The 25387-nt window shown below is 37.8% G+C and overlaps 1 protein-coding gene across 15 annotated transcripts in view; it reads left to right on the forward strand.

Moving 5' to 3' along the window:
- Window positions 1–25387, forward strand: part of PRRC2C (proline rich coiled-coil 2C) — a 106363-nt gene that overhangs the window by 63646 nt on the left and 17330 nt on the right. For 13 of the 15 annotated variants that reach the window (XM_033198270.1, XM_033198262.1, XM_033198276.1 and 10 more), the window contains 7 exons: window positions 5658–6555; window positions 9431–9516; window positions 14717–14905; window positions 15076–15327; window positions 16741–16833; window positions 19838–19939; window positions 23838–24039. In XM_033198270.1, coding sequence (XP_033054161.1) covers window positions 5658–6555; window positions 9431–9516; window positions 14717–14905; window positions 15076–15327; window positions 16741–16833; window positions 19838–19939; window positions 23838–24039 — 1822 coding nt within the window. The remainder of the gene's footprint in view (window positions 1–5657; window positions 6556–9430; window positions 9517–14716; window positions 14906–15075; window positions 15328–16740; window positions 16834–19837; window positions 19940–23837; window positions 24040–25387) is intronic. The other 2 variants (XM_033198264.1, XM_033198269.1) reach the window with 2 other exon arrangements.

The raw sequence follows: 25387 nt of genomic DNA on the forward strand, positions 1-25387 counted from the left end.
CGTGCAGTGTTTGGTTTTCTGTCCTTGCGATAGTTTGCTCAGAATGATGGTTTCCAGCTTCATCCATGTCCCTACAAAGGACATGAACTCATCCTTTTTTATGGCTGGATGGTATTCCATGGTGTATATGTGCCACATTCTCTTAATCCAGTCTATCATTGATGGACATTTGAGTTGGTTCCAAGTCTTTGCTATTGTGAATAGTGCTGCAGTAAACATACATGTGCATGTGTCTTTATAGCAGCATGGTTTCTAATCCTTTGGGTATATCCCCAGTAATGGGATAGCTGGGTCAAATGATATTTCTAGTTCTAGATCCTTGAGGAATCACCACACTGTCTTCCACAGTGGTTGAACTAGTTTATACTCCCACCAACAGTGTAAAAGTGTTCCTATTTCTCCACATCCTCTCCAACACCTGTTATTTCCTGACTTTTTAATGATTGCCATTCTAACTGGTGTGAATTGGTATCTCATTGTGGTTTTGATTTGCATTTCTCTGATGGCCGGTGATGATGAGCATTTTTTCATGTCTCTGTTGGCTGCATAAATGTCTTCTTTTGAGAAATGTCTGTTCATATCCTTTGCCCACTTCTGATGGGGTTGTTTGTTTTTCTAGTAAATGTATTTAAGTTCTTTGTAGATTCTGGATATTAGCCCTTTGTCAGATGGGTAGATTACGAAAATTGTCTCCCATTCTGTAGGTTGCCTGTTAACGCTGCTGGTAGTTTCTTTTGCTGTGCAGAAGCCCTTTAGTTTAATTAGATCCCATTTGTCTGTTTTGGCTTTTGTTGCCATTGCTTTTGGTGTTTTAGTCATGAAGTCTTTGCCCATGCATTTGTCCTGAATAGTATTGCCTAGGTTTTCTTCTAGGGTTTTTACAGTTTTAGGTTTAGCATTTAAGTCTTTAATCCATCTTGAATTAATTTTTGCATAAGTTGTAAGGAAGGGATCCAGTTTCAGCTTTCTACATATGGCTAGCCAGTTTTCCCAGCACCATTTATTAAATAGGGAATCGTTTTCCCGTTTCTTGTTTTTGTCAGGTTTGTCAAAGATCAGATGGTTGTAGATGTGTGGTATTATTTCTGAGGCCTCCGTTCTGTTCCGTTGGTCTGTATCTCTGTTTTGGTACCAGTACCATGCTGTTTTGGTTACTGTAGCCTTGTAGTATAGTTTGAAGTCAGGTAGCGTGATGCCTCCAGCTTTGTTTTTTTGCTTAGGATTGTCTTGGCAATGTGGGCTCTTTTTTGGTTCTGTATGAACTTTAAAGTAGTTTTTTCCAATTCTGTGAAGAAAGACATTGGTAGCTTGATAGAGATGGCTTTGAATCTATAAATTACCTTGGGCAATATGGCCATTTTCATGATACTGATTCTTCCTATCCGTGAACATGGAATGTTCTTCCATTTGTTTGTGTCCTCTTTTATTTCGTTGAACAGTGGTTTCTAGTTCTTCTTGAAGACGTCCTTCACATCCCTTGTTAAGTTGGATTCCTAGGTATTTTTTTCTTTGAAGCAATTGTGAATGGGAGTTCACTCATGATTTGGCTCTCTTTGTCTGTTATTGGTGTATAGGAATGCTTGTGATTTTTGCACATTGCTTTTGTATCCTGAGACTTTGCTGAAGGTGCTTATCAGCTTAAGGAGATTTGGGGCTGAGACGATGGGGTTTTCTAAATATACAATCATGTCATCCGCAAAGAGGGACAGTTTGATTTCCTGTTTTCCTAAATGAATACCCTTTATTTCTTTCTCCTGCCTGATTGCCCCAGCCAGAACTTCCAACACTGTGTTGAATAGGAGTAGAGAGAGGGGGCATCCCTGTCTTGTGCCAGTTTTCAAAGGGAATGCTTCCAGTTTTTTGCCTATTTAGTATGATACTGGCTGTGGGTTTGTCATAAATAGCTATTATCATTTTAAGATACATTCCGTCAATACCTAGTTTATTGAAAGTTTTTGGCATGAAGGGCTGTTGAATTTTGTTGAAGGCCTTTTCTGCATTTATTGAGATAATGTGGTTTTTGTCTTTGCTTCTGTTTATGTGATAAATTACGTTTATTGATTTGCGTGTGTTGAACCAGTCTTGCATCCCAGGAATGAAGCCAACTTGATCTTGTTAGATAAGCTTTTTGATGTGCTGCTGGATTTGGTTGACAAGTATTTTATTGAGGATTTTCACACGATGTTCATCAGGGATATTGGTCTAAAATTGTATTTTTTTGTTGTGTCTCTACCAGGCTTTGGTATCAGGATGATGCTGGCCTTATAAAATGAGTTAGGGAGGATTCCCTCTTTTTCTATTGATTGGAATAGTTTCAGAAGGAATGGTACCAACTCCTTTTTGTACCTCTGGTAGAATTCAGCTCTGAATCCATCTGGTCCTGGAGTTTTTTTTTGGTTGGTAGGCTATTAATTATTGCCTCAATTTCAGAGCCTGTTATTGGTCTATTCAGGGTTTCAGATTCTTCCCGGTTTAGTCTTCGGAGGGTGTACGTGTCCAGGAATGTATCCATTTCTTCTAGAGTTTCTAGTTTGCGTAGAGGTGTTTATAGTATTCTCTGATGGTAGTTTGTATTTCCGTGGGATAGGCGGTGATATCCCCTTCATCAATTTTTATTGTGTCTGTTTGATTCTTCGCTCTTTTCTTCTTTATTAGTCTTGCTAGCAGTCTATCAATTTTGTTAATCATTTCAAAAAACCAGCTCCTGGATTCATTGATTTTTTTTTTGAAGGGTTTTTTTTTTGTCTCTATCTCCTTCAGTTCTGCTCTGATCTTAGTTATTTCTTGCCTTCTGCTAACTTTGAATTTGTTTGCTCTCGCTTTTCTAGTTCTTTTAATTGTGATGTTGGGGTGTCAATTTTAGATCTTTCCTACTTTCTCTTGTGGGCATTTGGTGCTATAAATTTCCCTCTACATGCTGCTTTAAATGTCTCTTGTAAGGCAGGCCTGATTGTGACAAAGTCTCTCAGCATTTGCTTGTCTGTAAAGGATTTTATTTCTTCTTCACTTATGAAGCTTAGTTTGGCTGGATGTGAAATTCTGAGTTGAAAATTCTTTTCTTTAAGAATGTTGAATATTGGCTTCCGCTCTTCTGGCTTGTGGAGTTTCTGCCGAGAGATCTCCTGTTAGTCTGATGGGCTTCCCTTTGAGGGTAACCCGTCCTTTCTCTCTGGCTGCCCTTAACATTTTCTCATTCATTTCAACCTTGGTGAATCTGACTATTATGTGTCTTGGGGTTGCTCTTCTCGAGGAGTATCTTTGTAGTGTTCTCTGTATTTCCTGAATTTGAATGTTGGCCTGCCTTGCTAGGTTGGGGTAGTTCTCCTGTATAATATCTTAAAAGTGTTTTCCAACTTGGTTCCATTTTCCCCATCACTTTCAGGTACACCATCACTTTCAGGTACACCAGTCAAACGTAGATTTGGTCTTTTCACATAGTCCCATCTTTCCTCGAAACTTTGTTGCTATAAATTTCCCTCTACACGCTGCTTTAAATGTCTCTTGTAAGAAACTTTGTTCGTTTCTTTTCACTCTTTTTTTCTCTAAACTTTTCTTCTCGCTTCATTTCTTTAATTTGATCTTCAGTCACTGATACCCTTTCTTCCACTCAGTCGAATCAGCTACTGAAGCTTGGGCATGTGTCACGTAGTTCTCGTGCTATGGTTTTCAGCTCCATCAGGTCATTTAAGTTCTCCTCTACGCAGTTTATTGTAGTTAGCCATTCGTCTAATCTTTTTTCAAGGGTTTTAGCTTCCTTGCGATGGGTTTGAACATCCTACGTTAGCCCAAAGAAGTTTGTTATTACCAACCTTCTGAAGCCTACTTCTGTCAGTTCGTCAAAGTCATTCTCCATCCAGCTTTGTTCCATTGCTGGCAAGGAGCTGCGATCCTTTGCAGAAGAGGCGCTCTGCTTTTTAGAATTTTCAGCTTTTCTGCTCTGGTTTCTCCCCATCTTTGTGGTTTTATCTACCTTTCGTCTTTGATGATGGTGACCTACAGATGGGGTTTTGGTATGGATGTCCTTTTTGTTGATGTTGATGCTATTCCTTTCTGTTTGTTAGTTTTCCTTGCAACAGCCAGGTCCCTCAGCTGCAGGTCTGTTGGAGTTTGATGGAGGTCCACTCCAGACCCTGTTTGCCTGGGTATCACCAGCAGAGGCTGCAGAATAGCAAATATTGCAGGACAGCAAATATTGCTGCCTGATCCTTCCTCTGAAAGCTTTGTCTCAGGGGCACCTGGCTGTGTGAGGTGTTAGCCCCTACTGGGAGGTGTCTCCCAGTTAGGCTACACGGGAGTCAGGGACCCACTTGAGGAGGCAGTCTGTCTGTTCTCAGAGCTGAAACACCATGCTGGGAGAACCACTGCTCTCTCCAGAGCAGTCAGACAGGGACATTTAAGTTTGCAGAAGTTTCTGCTGCCTTTTATTCAGCTATGCCCTACCCCCAGAGGTGGGGTCTACAGAGGCAGGCAGACCTGGTTGAAATGCAGGTGGGCTTCCCCAGTTCAAGTTTCCCGGCCGCTGTGTTTACCTACTCAAGCCTCAGCAATGGCGGACACCCCTCCCCCAGCCTAGCTACCACCTCGCACTTTGATCTTGGACTGCTGCCCTAGCAGTGAGCAAGGCTTCGTGGGCGTGGGACCCACTGAGCCAGGCACGGGATATCTCCTGGTTTGCCGTTTTCTAGGACCATTGGGAAAGTGCAGTATTAGGGCGGGAGTCCCAATTTTCCAAGTACAGTCTGTCATGGCTTCCCTTGACTAGGAAGGGGAAATCCCGCGACCCCTTGTGCTTCCCGAGTGAGGTGATGCCCTGCCCTGCTTTGGCTTACCATCCTTGGACTGCACCCACTGTCTAACCAGACCCAGTGAGATGAACCAGGTATCTCAGTTGGAAATGCAGAAATCACCCATCTTCTGCATTGATCATACTGCTAGCTGAAGACCGGAGCCTTTCCTATTTGACCATCTTGGAATGGCAACTGCTGCTTCCTCAAGACCATCTTTACTTTAACAACATATTGTATACTAGGGATACCTTATTTGCCCCAAGGCAAAGTTGAGTTGATTTTAAATTATCTTGGAAAGCTAATGAACACAAATGTCACGAACCAGTAGATTTTGGATTCCTGGACTACAAAAGTATCTGTTGTAATCTATATTAGTTCATTTAAATACACAGTGTGAATCAAGATAAATTATTCGTTTAATTGCATATAACCCTTGGAACCAAATTTTCAGAAGTCATTTATTTAGGAAGGTAAAATAGTAGTGCATCTCCCCTGTATCATAACAGCCACACTGCCCAAATTAATGTCTGTGGCAAATATATGAGTTAAGACTATAAGTCGCATTTTGTTAGCTTAGTTAAGGTTTGTTGCCAAATGAATTTACTGCAAACTTTCTTAGTTCTTGAATTTCAGAATTGTGTACTTGTATGTCGAGAATGTACAATACCTATTTGTCTTTTGTCTCAATATCATCTTGGCTTCTCATCATTTAAAATCTTATTAGCAACGCTGACATTTTGTAGTTTGAGTACCTATTGTGCAAAGTAAAGCAGCCAAGTTAGTGGAAGTTAGTTTTGTTAAAAGTTACATTTATGAACTGTTGCTTTCAGCCGCATTTTTGACAAAAATTATCCCTGTTAATTTTTTAAGGTCTGGAACAAAAAGAATGCAAATGAAAAAGGAAGAAGCCAGACTTCTAAGCTTCCTCCAAGATTTGCCAAAAAACAGGCTACAGGAATCCAGCAAGCACAGTCTTCAGCCTCAGTTCCACCTCTAGCTTCGGCTCCACTTCCACCTTCAACCTCAGCTTCAGTTCCAGCCTCAACCTCAGCTGCAGTTCCAGCAACCTTAACTCCAGTTCTAGCCTCAACCTCAGCTCCAGTTCCGTCCTCAACTTTAGCTCCAGTTCTGGCCTCAACCTCAGCTCCAGTTCCAGCCTCACCCTTAGCTCCAGTTTCAGCCTCAGCCTCAGTCTCAGCTTCAGTTCCAGCCTCTACTTCAGCTGTAGCTATAACCTCTTCTTCAGTTCCAGCCTCAGCCCCAGCTCCAACCCCCATCCTTGCCTCAGTTTCAACCCCAGCTTCTGTCCCCATTCTTGCCTCAGCCTCAATTCCCATTCTTGCTTCAGCCCTAGCACCAACTTCAGCTCCAACACCAGCCCCAGCAGCCTCTTCCCCAGCTGCCCCGGTCATCACAGCACCAACTATCCCAGCCTCAGCCCCAACTGCCTCAGTCCCACTTGTCCCTGCCTCAGCCCCAGCCCCAGCCACCACCCCAGTCGCAGCCCCAACTTCCGCTCCACCTGCTCCAGCCCAGACTCAAGCACAGACCCACAAACCAGTCCAGAATCCACTACAGACTCCATCACAGCCTTCAAAACAGCCACCACCGTCAATTAGGCTGCCTTCAGCTCAAACACCTAATGGCACAGATTACGTAGCCTCAGGAAAATCCATCCAGACCCCACAGTCACATGGCACTCTGACAGCTGAATTATGGGATAACAAGGTGGCCCCACCAGCTGTGCTGAATGATATCTCTAAGAAATGTAAGTTACAAAAGAGAAGAGAGGGGTGGGGAATGGCATGGGAATACTGAGGTTTCTTTTCAATTTTATTTATATACTCATTAAGTGTTTTCTAGCCATCTCATTTTTTTATTGTAGGAAAAAGTAATAGTAATCCTCTCTTAACTTTCTTAAAATGTTTGTTTCAAGCATGTTTAACAAGCATATTATATTTTACGGAAATAATTTTGTGTTGATGAGAAAATAATAGGCAATGTTTGGGGGAGACTTGTACATGCATACCTCATTTGATTACACTTTGTGGACACTGCATTTTTAAAAATTAAAAGTTCATGGTAACTGTGTCAAGCAAGTCTTCTGGTGTCATTTTTCCAACAGCATGTGCTCATTTCATGTTCTGTGTCATGTTTTGGTCGTTCTTGGACTATGTCAAATTTTTCATCATTTATCTGTTATGGTGGTCGGTTATCTTTGATATTGTAGTTGTTTCAGGGTACCGTGAACACCCAAATAAGATGGTGAACTTAATTGATAAGTGTTTTGTGTGTTCTGACCACTCCATTGACCAGCTGTACCCTGGTCTCTACCTCTCCTGGACCTCCCCATTCTTTAAGAACACAGCAGTATTGAAATTAGGCCAATTAATAACCCTCTAGTGGCTTCTAAGTATTCAAGTGGATGGAAGAGTCATGTACGTCTGACTTTAAATCAAAAGCTGGAAATGATTAAGCTCAGTGAAGAAGGCATGGTGAAAGCCACGATAGGTCAAAAGAAAAGTGCTACTTCAGTAATCAATACTAATGATAAGAAAGTAAAACATTCTTATTGCTGATACAGAGTTTTAGTGGTCTGGGTAGCAGGTCAGTCCAGCCACACCATTCCCTTAACCCAAAGCCTAATCCGAAGCAAGACCCCCATCTCTGTTCAATTCTGTGATGCCTGAGAGAGGTGAGGAAGCTGCCAAAGAAAAGTTTGAACCTAGCAGAGGTTCGTTCAGGAAGTTAAGGAAAGCAGCCACCTCTATCACATTAAAGCACAAGGTAAAGCAGCAAGTTATCCAGAAGATCCAAAACTGAGATAATTGATGAAGGAGGCTACATTAAATAATAAATTTTTAATGTAGATGAAGCAGCATTCTATTGGAAGAAGATGCCATCTAGGCCTTTCATGACTAGAGAGGAGAAGTCAATGCCTGGCTTAAAAGGACAGGCTGACCTCTTGTTAAGGGCTAATTTATCTGGTGACTTGAAGCTGAAGCCAGTGCTCATTTACCATGTTTGAAATCCTAGAGCCCTTAAAAATTATACTAAATCTACTCTGCCTGTATTCTAGAAATGGAACAACAAAGCCTAGGTGACATCACATCTGTTTACAAAATGGCATACCTAATTTTTTTTTTTTTTTTTTGAGACAGAGTTTCACTCTTGTCACCTAAGCTGGAGTGCAGTGCAGTGGCGCGATCTCGGCTCACTGCAGCCTCCACCTCCTGGGTTCAAGCAGTTTCCCCTGCCTCAGCCTCCTGAGTATCTGGGACTACAGGCACACGTCACCCTGCCTGGCTAATTTTGTATTTTTCGTAGAGACAGGATTTTGTCATGTTGGCCAGGTTGGTCTCGAACCCCTGACTTCAGGTTGATCCACCCACCTCGGCCTCCCAAAGTGCTGGAATTACAGGTATGAGCCACCATGCCCAGCCCATACCTATTATTTTTAAGCCCATTGTTGAGACCTACTGCTCAGGGGGGAAAATGCTCAAAAGCTTTCCTTCAAAATATAAGCTTGTTGACAGGGCATCTGGACACCCTAGAATTGTGATGAAGGTAATACAGGAAGATTTATGTTGTTTTCATGCCTTCCAACATGGCATCCATTCTGCAGCCCATGGATCAAGGAGCATTTAGACTTTCAAGTCTTGTTATTTAAGAAATAATTTTCTAAGGCTATAGCTTCCATAGACAGTGATTCCTCTGATAGATCTGGGCAAAGAAATTTGAAAACCATGTGGAAAGGATTTACCGTTCTAGACTCCTTTGAGAACATTAGTGATTCGTGGAAGGATTTCAGGATATCAACATTAATAGGAGTTTGGAAGAAATTGATTGTAACTCTCACGGATGACTTGGAGGAATTCAAGACATCAGTGGAGGAAATAACTCTGACGCAAAGAAAGTCGTTTCTTGTGACGAAATCTCCTGGTGAAGATGCTGTGAACATTGTTGAAATGACAGCAAAGGATCTAGAATATTACATAAACTTAGTTGATTAAACAGCAATAGGATTTGAGACTATTGCCTCCAGTTTTGAAAGTTCTACCATATGGGTAAACAGTATCACATGCTACGGAGAAGTCATTCATGAAAGGAATAGTCAATGTTACAGACTTCATTGTTGTCTTATTTTAAGTCATTGCCATAGCCATGCTAGCTTTCAGCAAACACCATCCTGGTTAGTTAGCAGCCATCGACATCTCCACTGGCAAGACCACCAGCAAAAAAATTACGATTCAAAGACTAAGATGATGAGTAGCTTCTTTTTTAGTGGTGGTTTTTTTTTTTAAATTAAGGTATGTACCTTTTTAAAGACATGATACTGTTACATATTAGACTAGTATAATGTAAACAGAACTTTTGATATGCACTAGGAAACCAGAAAATTAGTGTGACTTGCTTTATTGCAGTACTTGCTTTATTGTAGTGGTGTGGAACTGAACCTGCAATGTTTCTGAGGTATGCCTGTATATTGATACATAATCTTTGTAAGTGTGATTTGAAAAGTGATTGTTTTATTGCCTGGCTAGTAATAGCCAAACAATAGGAGATTAAGGAAAGGGTTAAATGGGTTAGAGATTATTAGACTCTAAATCTTAATCGTGTTTCCTATGGTTTCTTCTTTCCAGTAGGTCCCATTAGTCCACCACAGCCACCTTCAGTCAGTGCATGGAATAAGCCCTTAACATCGTTTGGATCAGCTGCTTCATCGGAGGTAGGAATAGGCTTTTAACAGCATTGGTGGGGTCAGTGTGCTGGGTTTTCCCTAACACTTCATTGTGGCCGGGTGTGGTGGCTGATACCTGTAATCCTAGCATGGTGAGAGGATTGCTTGAGTCCAGGAGTTTGAGACCAGCCAGGGCAACATAGTGAGACCCACCTGGGCAATGTAGGAAAACTCTGTCTCTACATACAAAACAAAAAATAGCCGGTTGTGGTAGCATGTGCTTGTAGTCTCAGCTACTCTGGAGCTGAGGTTGGACTATCACTTGAGCCTGGGAGGTCAAGGCTGCAGTAAAGTCATAACTGTGCCACTGTACTCCAGCCTAGGTGATAGAGCAAGACCCCATCTGGAAAGCAAAACAAAACTTATAGCATGCCTCAGAATTAACCTGGAGAGCAATTAAAACTTAAGATTCCTGAGCCCCATGCCCATAGTTCATGACTTATTAGGTCTGGGTTGAGGTTTGAATAAATTTCTAACAATTTCCCAAGTGATACTTTGGCTGCTACATCTTTACATTTATAAGGTGTGTCACTTTTAGACATTAAACACTTGTTTTCAATTTAATCTCAAGAAAGATCTTAATGATACAGAAAATAAAAGTGCAGTTATTGTTTTCTGGACTTTTCTCCCGTATTTCTATCTTGAGACCTAAGTAGTATAAGTATTTAGAAACTTTATAGCAGATTGTTATTCTGACATAATTTCTCAAATGTGATACTGGTAAATGACTATTAGGGGTCAGTGATTCTTCATTCATTCATTGAACGAAAATTTATTAAGCACTCACACTATTCTTGGTAGTGTTCTAACCTGTGGGCTTACAAAACTGGGACTAAAAACAGTCAAAAAGCCCTACCCTCATGGAACTTCCATTGTCCTGTGAGGAGAAAGCACTAATAAAAAAACATATTGTGTGTTTGATGGTGATCAGCACTGTGGAGAAAAACAAAGCAGGGAAGGTACATAAGGAATTTTCCAAGGTTCACAAAGACAGTTTAATATAGGGTGACCACAAAAGCCTACTTAGATAATGCTTGAGTTAAAGATTTGAAGGAGATAAGAGAGCATGCTATTCGAATGTCCTAGGAAAAGAGATACCAAGTTCAGATCATAGCAAATACGAATGCCATGAGACAGCAGCACACTTGGTTTGTTTGAGGAAGTTCAGGGAAGTTCATATGGCTGGAGTGAAGTAAGAGATGGAAAGAGAATAGATGAAGTTGGAGGTCACACCTGAGTAGCAGGTGGATCCTGCAGGGCCTTTGGAAGTGGTAGGAAGACATTGGAGGGTGTTGAGCAAGGAGTGACAGGATCTGACTTCTAAAATTATTCTGGGTGGTCTGTGAAAAATAATCCATAGGTGGCAAGAGTAGAAGTTAGGATATTACAATAATCAAATGATGATAGCTTAAAACCTGGGAAGTGGCATGAAAGGTCATGAGAAATAGTTGGTTTCTGAGTATTTTAAAGATTGAGCTGACAAGATTCACTAAAATGTTAAATGGGGTATGAGAAGGGACAGAGGAGTCAAAGTTAGCTCCAAAATTTTGGGGTTGAACAGTAGGAAATAATTAGAATTTTCAGTAACTGAGATTGGAACGTTCTAAATGGATCTGGTTCGGGGTGAAGATAAGAAGTTCAGTTTTTGACATGTTAGAGTTAAGATGCTTATTATACCTCTTAGTGGAAATGTCAGGTAGTTGGATATGAGTCTGTAGTTCAGAAGAGTTCATCTGGTTTGAAGATAACAAATTTGAAATCGTTAGCATATAGATGATGTTTAAAGTGATAGAATTGTATAAGGTTACCAAGGGAGAATGAGAGTAGTTAGGAAAGAGAATCAAAAATTAAGTCTTGGGGCTTTCTGACTCCAGGAAATGTAGGAATTAGAGAAGCTAAGTGATTAGAGAAGTATCCTAAAAGGCAAGTGAAAGATAAGTTCAAAGAAGGAATAGAGTAAGTGTGTCAGATGGCTACTGGCAGGTCAATTAATGTAGGTGTTCAATTGATAGTTGGAGTTATATGATGGTCACTGATGACTTTGATAAGAACATTATTGGTAGAGTAGTAGGGATGAAAGCCTGGATGAAAGAGTGAGTTTAAGAGAAAATGAAAGGAAAGATGAGTACCATTTTCTCTCCATATCTATGGAGATTGGTTTTCACCACCATAAAAACCAAAACCCAGGGATGCTCAAGTCTCATATAAAATGAAGCAGTATTTTCATATAACCTATTCACAACCTCCCTGTGTACTTTAAATCATCTCTAGATTAATTATATACCTAATACAATGTAAATGCTATGTAAATTGTTGTTACACTATATTATTTAGGGAATAATGACAAGAAAGAACAGTCTGTTCTTGTACTGACACAACCATTTATTATTTTTTTCTGAATATTTTCCATCCATACTGGGTTGAATCCACAGATATGGAACCTGCAAATAAGGAGAGCCAACTGTATATGAATGTCATTTTGCTATAAAGGAGTACAGAAAAAAATAGGGCAGTAGAAGAAAATATAGTTGAGATTTTAATTTTTTTATTTTAATTTTTGTATAGCCTATAGGTGCTAAAAGATTTTTTGTTGTTGTTAAAGAAGTCTTCCTGCTACTTCTGTCTCCACTCCAGTTTTCTGACTTAGTAGGTCTAGAATAGACTTCATCATCTGTTTTGATGTTACAGATTCTTCAGGGAACTCTGTACAGCTCAAGAGTCACTGCATTCAATATTTAAGAGTTTCACTTTAGTACTTTTTCTTCTGCCTGTTGGTATTAGCATTATGATTAGTCATAGAGAGCATTTCAGGATTTTTCATGCTGGTATGAAGTACAGAGTGGAAGATTGTTTCCCAACTGCAAGATTTTTCTTGCAGGCATTCTACAAGTTTACAGTGATGAATTGGGTGTTTACACTTACCTTCAGTCAGTGGTGGAGCAAAATATTTTAGTGGTGTCTCATTTTTCTCTCATACTTTTTTCTTCATTGTCTTTATGTTCTTTATGTTTTCTGTATAGAAGATGATATTTTGTGAATGTCATACATTATTTTGGAGTTTTTCCTCATGATAAAATTTTGTATTAGCAAAGTTGATATTTCATAGGATGGAAAGAATTCCCTAAAGGACTTTTTCTTGGATTATTCTGGTGAAATAGAGCTCTTAATGATTATTTTACTTAAAGTTATCAATGTTAGTTACACCAACTAGCCTTACAAAGACTTGATATTGTAATATTGTCTAAACTTTTATCATTCTTTGTATTATGTATTTTTCATAAACACTTTCGTTTCAAGGGATATAACATTCTCTAATAGTCATTAACTTGACAGTTATTTTTCTGTTTTTCTACTCAATATGTACAAGTTCTTAACATTTTTGTACATACAGTTAATAACCTTCACAATCTACTTACTGCATCATTTTCTTTTCCAACTGTACACTTAACTGACTGTAGAATTTCAACATTGACTAAAGCAAAGAAATTTTTATTCTAATTTACATCAGTATTTTCCAATACATTCATGCATTGCTTAACAACACAGATACATCCTGAGAAATGGGTCATTGTGTGAACATCATAGAGTCTACTTACACAAAACCTGGATGGTATAGCTTATGGCTCCTAGGCTGCAAACCTATACAGCTTATTACTATACTGAATATTGTAGGCAGTTGTAACACAATGGTAAGTATTTGTGTTTCTAAGCATAGAAAAAGGTACAGTAAAAATACGATATTATAATCTTATGGAACCACCCTTGTATATGTGGTCCATCGTTAGCTAAACATCATCATTATGGCACATGACTGTATTTGAAGGTGACTATTTAGATATTAAAAATAAATCTGAATTACATGCCTTGTTCATACTCTTGACATTGTATCCTGGTAGATACAACATTAACCTTATGTAGTAATTGACCATGCTAGGTTTGGGAATGCCAAAAATGACATGGAGTAGTGATTCAATTATTAAAAGAAGCTTTAGTTGAATTTTGACACTAGTTTTGTTTTGTTTTTTTGTCTTTTCATGAAAAGATTAATTGTAGCAAAGCCCTAGGTCACCTAACCTCCTGCTTGTCTGTCTGCTACAACTGTTCCCCATACCTGCTATGCTTCAGCCTCACTGACTTTTTTTTTGTTCTTGACGTTTACCCTAGGTATGTGGTCTCCCTAAACTCTTTCCACTGATCTTGTCTTCTAGATTCAATGTCAGTGTGTCCTCCTCAGGGGCTTTCTCTGTCTACCAGTCTAGTAGCTGGTCTCTTAACCCTTTTTGCATATTGCTTATCTGACTTTTTAGTTCTTTATTTGCTTTCCCTGCTAGAATGCAAATTGTGCAGGTAGACTGATTAGCACATCTGATTAGCACAAAGAAGGTGCTCAACAAATTAGCTGGGGTTTTTTGTTTGTTTGTTTGTTTGTTTTTGAGACAGGTCTCGCTTTGTCACCCAGGCTGAATTGCAGTGGCACAACCTAGGCTCACTGCAACTTGCACCTCCCGGGTTCAGGTGATTCTCCTGCATCAGCCTTCTGAGTAGCTGCAATTACAGGCGCATGTCACCACGCCCAGCTAATTTTTGTGTTTAGTAGATACGGAGTTTCACCATGTTGGTCAGGCTGGTCTCAAACTCCTGACCTCATGATCTACCCACCTCGGCCTCGCAAAGTGCTGGGATTGCAGGTGTGAGCCACCATGCCCGGCCCAAATTAACTGTTTAATTGGTGGATTGTTGCTTAGATGTGTGCTCTACGTTACCAATCACAAAGTTTGTATTATATTTCTTAAATTTCATTTTCAAAGCAGACTTCTGAGAAGCAGGTGACACTTAACTACTGTCTTTTATTTCCAGTTCATTCATCTGTTTGTTGGTAGTGGTGTCTTTGTGTGTTGCTTTTACGATTGTTTTAAATGAGGAAACAGCTTGAAGCTGTGCTTTGCCCATGATCACACTCAGGAGAGCCAGGACTTTAAAAACTTCAGTCTTATGCGAGTTTCATTTATCAGTTGTTCAGATAAACAACAGTTAAGAGAAAATTCTCCTAAAATATAATTAATGTCAATCTCAGTTAATATGTAGATTGCCTTAAACCTTCTATTGTACTTAAACTATATAGTACTTCATAAATCGGTCACATCTGAACTATGCTTTGCAAGCAAGTTTTAAAATATTCTTTTACTAGGGAGCGAAGAATGGTCAAGAAAGTGGACTTGAAATTGGAGCTGATACAATTCAGTTTGGTGCTCCAGCTTCAAATGGAAATGAAAATGAAGTTGTTCCTGTGCTTTTGGAAAAATCTGCTGACAAGATACCTGAACCTAAAGAACAGCGGCAGAAGCAGCCACGGGCAGGACCTATCAAAGCCCAGAAGGTAAATATACTTTATAATCCAGATAAAATTTTATGAAAGCCAATAACATGAAGAGCAAATAATAGTTTTAAAATTGAACTTAGTTTTAATGAATATCTTTGATCATGATGCAATGATGAAAGATATTCATTTATCATAAACATAGTTTTATCATAAACGTTTGACTTTAGCTTCCAGATTTGAGTCCAGTAGAAAACAAAGAACATAAACCTGGTCCCATTGGAAAGGAACGTTCATTAAAAAATAGAAAAGTAAAAGATGCCCAACAGGTGGAGCCAGAAGGACAAGAGAAACCAAGCGCAGCTACAGTCAGAGGCACAGATCCTGTCACAACAAAGGAAACTAAAGCAGTCTCAGAAATGTCTGCTGAAATAGGAACAATGATCTCGGTATCATCTGCAGAATATGGTACTAATGCAAAGGTAAGCCACATGTAGGGATTTCCAGTTCAGTAGATGCAAACCATGTCTAAAATGAATGAGAAGAACAGCAACAGTCTGCTTTTTATTTTCCCTGCTGAGGCATATAACTCTAGAGGTTATTTCTACAAAGAAGATTTTATTTCCTAGTATGCATATGTAATCTAAAGAAATTCTTTATAGCAAATTATATTTCTTTTTGAGGAAACTTACTCTAAATTCTGGACTATTTGAGTAGTTTAAAGTGAAAAACATCTACACAAAATCGGAATGCTTTGAAAGATGGCTCTATATGACTTTTAATGTAAATAGAATTACCGTGGAGCTTTATCTTGCCCACTGGTGACATTCTAAAGTCAGGAAATAAGGCAGACTTTTAGTAACTCCAGTATAGTCAGTTTTCTTTCATAGTTAGAACAGATAACCGTTTCTTTGGTTGAGCACTAGAGGCTGTTAACTCACATTTAGGGGCCACATTGAATGAAACGTGTATCTAAAAATACTCATTAAGACAAGATATGTTGATTAACTATGGGAACTGACACTTGTGGGAATAGCAAACCTATCTGCCATTTTATGTTGACTCTGGGACATAAACTCACTGAGAAAAAAGTTACATGCAATTTTTTATATTATCTGAATATTATTCTCTTTTTAATTGCCATGCAACTGAAATCATATAAATAATAGCTTATGTGGTCCTACTCTGCCATATTTCAAAATGAGATTTGTGACAGGAAACAAGGAGTATACCCTAAAACCTAAGTAATTACAACAACTAAGATCTTGGTAATTGATAGTGAGCTATAGAATGAACATGGGAAACACATAAAAGGTTATTTTAATAACCCACAGAAATAAATATTTGGTACTATTGACAGAGTCTCCTAGTACTAAATGTACAAGAATGCAGCAGTAGTTGAAATGCTGTCATTTTGGTGGTGAGTCTGTGTCGTATTTTTCCATTGTTAGTTAATTAATTGAATGAGTTGAGTCTTAAAGTCTGCTGTCTTCTGCTTTCTTCCAGAACAACTTTACAACTATTAGGCTATCATTAGAAAGTGAGCAATTTGGCCAGGTGTGGTGGCTCATGCCAGTAATCTCTGCACTTTGGTGGACTGAGGCAGGCAGATCACTTGAGACCAGGAGTTCGAGACCAGCCTGGCCAACATGGCAAAACCCCATCTCTACTAAAAATACAAAAATTAACTAGGCATGGTGGCTCATGCCTGTAATCCCAGCTACTTCAGTGACTGAGGCACGAGAATCACTTGAGCCTGGAAGGCAGAGGTTGCAGTGAGCTGAGATCATGCCACTATACTCAGCCCGCATGATAGCGAGACTCAAAAAAAAAAAAAAAAGTGAGCAATTAATTCAGTTTAAAATGTATTTTCTTTTTCTATTACTACTTCGCAGGAGTCTGTAACAGACTATACTACACCCTCTTCTTCTCTGCCTAACACTGTGGCTACTAATAACACAAAGATGGAGGATACTTTGGTTAATAATGTAAGTAATCAGTTTGAGATGTGGCAAGTTTGGATTGGAACCTGGCTATTATAATCTAGTACATTATTTCATGTTTCATTTACTGTAGTGTAGTGATCAATATTTAGCTCAGGGAAAGAGTTGGTAGTAAATTTGTTTGTAGGAGCGCTGTAATATAATTAGTAAAAGTAATCAAAGCTGAGTTTTTTTATTTTTCCTCTGAAAGCCATCTGCTTTCCATTTAAGATGAAGGTTTGGGGTACGCGGGCTTGGTTTCATATAAATACTAATCTTATTAACCTGGTATTGGTAAGAAGTTGTTTTAGCTCTCACATTTTACAAATTCAACATGAATGGTTGGTGATTTTGTTTTCTTACATAAAACCTTTTTATAATTAAGTGAAACTTAACTTATTTGAGATGACTAAAATTAGAATTAAAAGACAACTATAGAATTCCCAAAGAATCAAGTATGTCTTTAAAAAAGAAAAAATACCAATGTGTTAACATTCCTGTTGTGTAGATTGAGCTATAATGTATTGTATACATAAGTACACCAAACACTCTGAGATGCTCTAATATAAGGTGATGTTAAGTCATGTTGTAACTTAGGACCTAGTTTTCTAGAGCAACCATGTTACTAATATAATTCAAGGTTGTGTTTAAAAGTCTGTACAGTTCATCATTTTGCTTAGTTCACTGACTGACAGATGAAAAATTGTTAGCCCAGAAACATTAGGTAGCTTGCCATAGTTGTACAGTGTCATTTATTTAGAAGAACGTTTTAAAGGTTACTTGCATGGTCCTTATTTTGGAGAGCAGGTGTGATAGAAATTTGGTTAGCGCTCTCTGTTTTAAATATCACCTTTTATAATAAGCAAAGGCTATCAGACTAAAATGTTGATCATCCTTTTTAAAAAAAATCCTTTACAGATAACTATTTAAAGGTCTGTCACAAAGAGCTTTAACTATCATTTTGAGTACAAAAATCTTTATTATCTTCTTTCTTTTTTTCTATGCTTTCTATTCTTCCCTCTAGCATCAAGTATATGGAATTTTAGAAAGGTGAGCTGCGTTAGGGGTCACTTGATCCAATTTTTGTAGTTCAGCTGAAGGACTGTACTAAATATGTAGCTGAGAAAAGGAGTAGAAAGGAGTGAGTCACACATTTTTTCTTGGTGTTGAGAGCTCTCTAGGAGCTGATTAATGTGATTTGTTCAACTTTCCTCCCCACCCCACCCACCCCCGACTTTTTAAAATGAGAGTGGTTTAAATATATATATATATACACACATATATATATATATATATTTTTTTTTTTTTTTCTTTTCTTTTTTTGACTCCTTATACCTCCTGTGAAAAATAATAGAAGACTTGGGAAGGAAGAAAAGACTTCCTTTCAGTTTAAGTGCTGTGATGTCACTGTCTAGATTATGAAATATTCAATCAGTAAAATCTCAATAAAGTTTAATTATACTTTGTGTCTTTTCTCATTTTTAAAAATATATAGAATATTTCTACGATATTAGTTTTTAAAGTATATGATGCTTTTTGCCAAACTACCCTCTGAAAATGATTTACAAAATATGAATAAGGAAGAAAAAATTACTATTCTCAGAACCCTTAAATTCACTGAAAATATCCAGATGAGCATTTTGATGATTTCTGTGTGATCTATAAGGCTAATTAATTGAGCGACTTCTATACTGATAACTACTGGAGGCAAGAGACCTAGTCTCATATATAGGTGAATAGTCTGCATGCAATTGTTAGCAGTGTAGCCAGGGTATATTTGAACGCAGAAAGATCAGTTTGGGTCAGGGAGCATTATAAATGGTCATCAGTTTCAAAGGATTTCACAGTGTTGCTTACTTGTGTCAAGTGTGTTGGTGATTCTGAGCTCAATGTCGAGTTAAAAACAAATGTCCTACATGGGAAAAAATTTAGGACCTCTTGAGATGTCCTTTTTTCTTTCACTTGTCTGTTTAGGGGTTCCATTTTGTACATAGAACTTTTGTCTTTTTAAATTATACTTGAAAATGGCTTATTTCTCTTATTGGGGCTTAATACACTTTTTTTATGGTCTTACCTGATACATATTGGTTAGTAGTATTAATAGTACAGTCATCTTGTATCTTGAATGTCTTGAAGATTAAATGCAGGTGGCATTTTGGATTATCATAGCACAGCTGCTTTCAACATGTGTGAAAGAATCTTCATTAGGTAGTCCATAGTATCACAAAGTAATTATCTTAAAACTCTCAAGTATCCCAGTTATTTTTACTGAACAACTGAATGAACCATCCAAAACGTAATATATAATAAAGTCCTAAGATCCGGAGATAAAGGCAGTGAGTTTCTAATATCTTAGAGTTTCTAACAATATTTGCCATAATTTTATTACTATAGCAGAACAGTTTTGTTATAATGAGGTGGTGCTAATAGTCCATACTTTCTTCCCAAGATTACTTTTGTTCTTGAATCTTGTTATAAAAAAGTTTATATTGCAGGAAAGAGATTAATGTTTTCTATTTTTGCTGTCATGTTAAATACTTTTGGTTGGAGCCTGTAGATAGGGTGAAGGTTTCATTCTTTAGAGCTTTGCTATGCAGCCTGTAGACCAGCAGCATCAGCATCACCTGGCAACTTGTTTGAAACCCAGCATTTCAGGCCTTAGCATAGACCAATTGAATCAAAATCTGCATTTTATCAGCATCCTTAGGTGATTTATGTACATATTAAAACATGAGAAGCACTGCCTTCTGAGTATACACCTTATATCTGGTGCAGACTCTGCCAATTTACGTATGAAAAGACAGATAATAATTTCCCTTCAGAAGTTTTATCTTAGATATCCTTAATTACCAACTACTATAAACACAATGTGACTCTTAAGTAATCACATATTTCTGTTAGCTCTGATGAAAATTAAACACTACCCTTAGAACACCTTAACATTGTCTTTAATGGGGCTGTCATAGTAGACACATAGTTAGATTGTGATATGTGTTGCCTACCTTTTCAGGTGCCCCTGCCTAACACCCTTCCCCTCCCTAAGAGAGAGACTATACAACAGAGCTCCAGCCTAACTTCAGTTCCTCCCACTACTTTCAGCCTCACCTTCAAGGTATGTACAACATCCATCTCTAAGAGTCCTTACTTGTTGCATGCAAGGGTACATAAGTTAACAATATTCATGTGGTATTTTTACTAGATTTATGTGGTAAGCAACAATACTAAGCTGAGGAATTAGAGTGCTGTCAAATTATACCTTAAAGTTTTATTAGCTTCTGATACCACTAAGTGGTGATGTGATATCCTCATATTTAAAATGAGACCTATTATGCTTGTGAATTTTTTCTTAAAAATATAGGAGAGTATTTTTCCATGTTTGTGTTAAGTTCCTCCCAGATATCTTAATAATTTTTGGATATATGGGTTTGTATACAAAAAATGCAATCTTATAATTTCATGTTTTTATGATTGTTACCAAAATATTAAGTACTGATAATAGTAAGAATGTTGTTTGTCTTCCCTGTAAGTTATGTGTGAATTGAATGAACATTGTATGATTATTTTATGGGAAGATAATTAACACGTATGCTTTATAATTGACATCAGAAGATTTTCAGTTGATATTTTTTGGATAATAAGAGGGCAAAAGAGATTCAGCACTTTTTGATGTCAAAATGTTTTGGCCTTTTTTTAATCTATTGTAATTTTGAGCTATGTTAATGATTTTTTACAGTTGTGTTGTTTGAGAGTGTTTTAAATCAGTTCATCTTTGGAGTAGTCAGTCGTTTAAAAAAGTGCAAACATGGAGGCCGGGCGCGGTGGCTCAAGCCTGTAATCCCAGCACTTTGGGAGGCCGAGACGGGCGGATCACGAGGTCAGGAGATCGAAACCATCCTGGCTAACACGGTGAAACCCCGTCTCTACTAAAAAAAATACAAAAAACTAGCCGGGCGAGGTGGCGGGCGCCTGTAGTCCCAGCTACTCCGGAGGCTGAGGCAAGAGAATGGAGGGAACCCAGGAGGCGGAGCTTACAGTGAGCTGAGATCCGGCCACTGCACTCCAGCCCGGGTAACAGAGCCAGACTCCGTCTCAAAAAAAAAAAAAAAAAAAAAAAGTGCAAACATGGAATTAAAGGAGGTTTTGTTTAATTAAAAAAAAAATTTTTTTTAATAGAGATGGGGTTTCGCCATATTGCCCAGGTTGGTCTTGAACTCTGGGCTCCAGCGATCCACCTGCCTCAGCCTCCCAAAGTATTGGAATCACAGGTGTGAACCACCACACCTGGCCAAGGGAAGATTTTTTTAAGTCTATTTATCTCATTGGTGTTCTTTGTTCATAATCCAGGCAAGTTCTTAATCTCTAATATGGTAGGGCTTCCTGATGTTGCACTGGTTGACAATCTCTTTGATGGTCTTCTGTTGGGGTCACAGGAACTTTGTTATTTTACAATGTGGCTAGTATTCATTTTGGACGCATACTACTTTTGTCCCCTTATCTTCTCCCCTCTCTGCCCAACTTCTTTGTAAGAGGCTTAACAAATATAAGTTTGAGGTCATAAAATTTTATAAGACAACAGCTTCTGCTTTGTGCCATCCCTGTCTTTGCCTAGTCTTTACTGTTTACTTCCAATTCCTGTTCAGCCTTTTCTGTTGTCTTTTGGCTTGAATGATTGTCTCAATCTGCGTTCCTTATTTAGTCTTACTTATATGGTTTTTGTCATTATACTAGCAAGGTAATAATCTAATTTCACATAAGCAAATATAGTGTCATCTTTAATTATTTTTAAGCCAGTATTTATTTCTTTAGAATACCTATTCAACTTTGCCTTTCACTCATGTTTTTAACATTCCAAGAAGAAATATATACACTGAGAATTAAATTTAAATCAAATTGCATTAGCTTAAAACCTCTGATTTCTTTATTTTTTACTTCCTCTGCCATGTCCTTTTTATTGTAGTAATATATACAGCATAGAAAAGTTATATTACACAGTAAATTCTTACTTATTATCAGTGGGTTCATGGAAACTGCAACTTTAAGCCAAACAGTGTACAATGGATCCATAGAATAGCATCATTTGGTTCAGTGCCACTTGTTCTAAAGTTTATGAGAAAAAATATTGACTATACATTGTTGTGCTTAAAGTCACAGTTTCCAAGAACCTATTGACGATGTTAAGTTTTTATGGACATCATTGACAGAATATGAAAAAGTGAGTATAGTTAACTAATTGTACTTTTAGTTTCACTGAATTTCCAAAAATAAAAACTTTAAATTATCTTTCTGCTTAAGGAATGGAATCAAGTCAAACTGTGGCCTGTATACATACATGTGGCCTATATGTTATGTAAGTTTGATTAGCTATAACTTAATTTATATGTTCTTAGTAAAACAAAATTGGCATGAAAGACCTTGTACTCTGTCAACTTGCCCTAAACCACAAAATGTCAGATGGTCCAGGTAAATTATGTTATAGCTTACTTCCTAAATTCCCCCAAGACTTTTGTTTTAAAATAAAACACATTTGAAATCAACCAGGTGATTTTGAGAAAAAAGATTTTAGATTTTTCTCAAATATAAAAGTGTTCTAAATTTTAAATATCCAATGATAACAATTAGTCTTAAGAAAAGGTTAAATTATGAATAGTGTGTTTTTAAAGGAAGGCAGGGTAAATTATGTACTATTTCTCAAAATTCTTTTTTTTTTTTTTTTTTTGAGATGGAGCCTCTTTCTGTCGCCCAGGCTAGAGTGCAGTGGCACGATCTCAGCTCACTGCAACCTCCGCCTCCTGGGTTCACACAATTCTCCTGCCTCAGCCTCCTGAGTAGCTGGGATTATAGGCGCACACCACCACGCCCAGCTAATTTTTTTTGTATTTTTAGTAGAGACGGGGTTTTATTATGTTGGCCAGATTGGTCTTAAACTCCTGACCTCATGATCCACCCGCCTCGGCCTCTCAAAGTGCTGGGATTACAGGCGTGAGCCACCACACCCAGCCTCTATTTCTCAAAATTCTTATAACCAAAATAAAATTTTAGAAACTGATACTTTAAGGACCCACAAAGTGGTATTAAATATGTAACTTGAAAAAGTTCCTCTCACGTAAGTCATTGCAGCTGGATCTTACAGATTATGTTGGATATATACTGCATCTGAAATTTTAATATAAAAAATTTATAAAATATCTCAATTTTGTGTTCATTAGTGTTTTAGTTATAATATTATAAATATTGGGTTAAATGTTTTCAAAATAAATATATAATCTCTGTATTTACTTTTTTGAATGTGGCTAGTAGAAAATTTAAAATTACATATTTGATCTGCACTTACATATGTATCTGTTGAAAACTACTGAATAGTGCTGCTCTAGATTGAAATAAGGCCATTTTCTGCCCTTTAAGAAACTAGGAGAAGAAAAGACACCTGAAACCAGGGGTCATAAATGCAAATGGTTACATCTGGTACATGAAATGCTTGAGATCTGGATGTGAAACACAAGCGTTTCTAGTGCACCCAAATCTAAAACCTATCTTGTTACCTCGCCTTTTAAAACACTGTGAGCATGAAGCAGCCAACCAAAAGGTGCCTGCCATTTGCCATTTAAGAAGCATTGGAGTAAAAAGAAAGAATGGAGAAAATGGATATTTACTGGGAAGGGCCTTTCATTATTCACTGGTAGGGATAGGGGCTCATGTTTAAATGATACAGGAGCTGTGACTTTAAAGTACACTGACTTGTTTTCTAAAACCATCAACAAGTTCTCTGTAGAAATATAATTAAGCCCCACTCTCACACTCCCAATTTGAGTAATGGAGCAAAGATAAAGAGGCAGATGGAAAGTCTGAAATCCCTAGGGTCTTAGAGTCTTAGATTTTCTTTAAATATCTTTGTGTGTGTGTGGTTTTTGAAAGATTATATTTGGCACTTAAATACTGATACATGTATATAAGTACGTATTTTGTGTATTAACATCATTTTTTTACTATAAGAAATGTCCATTTTATTGCAGATGGAGTCTGCACGCAAGGCATGGGAGAATTCTCCAAATGTAAGGGAAAAGGGGTCTCCAGTAACTTCCACAGCACCTCCAATTGCAACTGGAGTCAGCAGTAGTGCCAGTGCACCAAGCACTGCTAATTATAATTCGTTCTCAAGTGCATCTATGCCCCAGATTCCTGTTGCTTCAGTCACTCCTACAACATCACTATCAGGTAGAACATTTTTGTACTCTTTCTTTAAATATCTTACATTATTTAACAGTTTTTATGGTCTTTTCTTGTTTATCCAGCTCTCCCAAAAAAGTAGTATTCAGTATTCCCACCTCAGCCTCCCAAAGTGCTGGGATTACAGGCATGAGCCACAACGCCTGGCCAGTAATTGCTTTTTAAAGTGTCATTTTCCTCTAAATTTTTCTAGGAAGTTCACCTTTTGATTGCCATTTTTTATGTATATACAACTAACTAGATCAGCTCAAAAATAACAGAGAATCACACCTTTTTAAAATGTTTCACAATCTGTATCTAATTTGAAGGTGCTATTGGCCTAAACCTGTTGGGATAACATGTTTTCTGGTAAAGAGTTAGGGCTGGAGAATTTTCAGCCTCTGCTATTTGAGTGATGTAATCCATTGGATTTGGCTTTAGTTTGGTTTGGTTTTTGTTTTATTTTGTTTTTTAGGAGAGTCCATTGGTGCCCAAAGTTAGAAGGTGCTTTTCTTGCTGTTTTTCCTTAGATTTTCTTAAATTTTTTACTATTGCATAATCTTTTCACTGAACTTCATTATTTGGAGGCCTTACAGTTCTTAAAGAAACACGGATGTTTCCAAAATGCTTGACTCTAGAAAGTACACCCTTTTCCTTTTACCATATGTAGAACCAAGATTCTTCTGTTGAAAAAATAAAATTTAATTTCAAGTATTAATTTATCAGTATTATCTGCTTCCAAAGCAGTAGGAAGCTCCTTTCCAGTGATATAAATTAATTTGACTTGTTCTCATTCAATATTGCTTTTCAGTATTCCAACCCACCGTGCTATTTTTAGTTACCAAAAAGCTGGTCTTAAGGTTATACAAGTTATTTTGATATTGTCTGTAATCAGAAGTATGTGTTAACACAAACTCCCGTGATTCTACGCTGCATTAAAATTTTAAATCAAACTGTGTTCCAACTATATCTCTTTTCACTTTAAAACCCTTCCTAGCATTCCTCCACCACTCGTTTGCCAAGGCATCTTCCCTTATGCTTACTAGACTAGCTTGAGCCCCAGTCTACTTGGAGATGGAGGGGTTAGTGAAGGTGGTGTAAAGGAAACAGGAGAGTGTGGTAGGAAGGTCTGGAAATAATGGTTCCTAGTTCTTTCTTTGGAACCCAACTAACTTGTTTCCCCAGGTCTAGATTTCCTACACTATGCTTGACTAGGATAATGTTTTAAACAAGGCCCTTGTTGCCTAGTCATCCTACTGGTAGATAATTACTAGAAGGATAGAAGCACTTGAATTTTGGTCCACTCTCAGGTGGAGCATCATCTGAAGATAATGATAACTGTACATTACTATGTACA

Source organism: Trachypithecus francoisi, unplaced genomic scaffold, assembly GCF_009764315.1.
Source record: "Trachypithecus francoisi isolate TF-2019V2 unplaced genomic scaffold, Tfra_2.0 Lachesis_group5, whole genome shotgun sequence".
In the NCBI taxonomy this organism is placed as follows: domain Eukaryota; kingdom Metazoa; phylum Chordata; class Mammalia; order Primates; family Cercopithecidae; genus Trachypithecus; species Trachypithecus francoisi.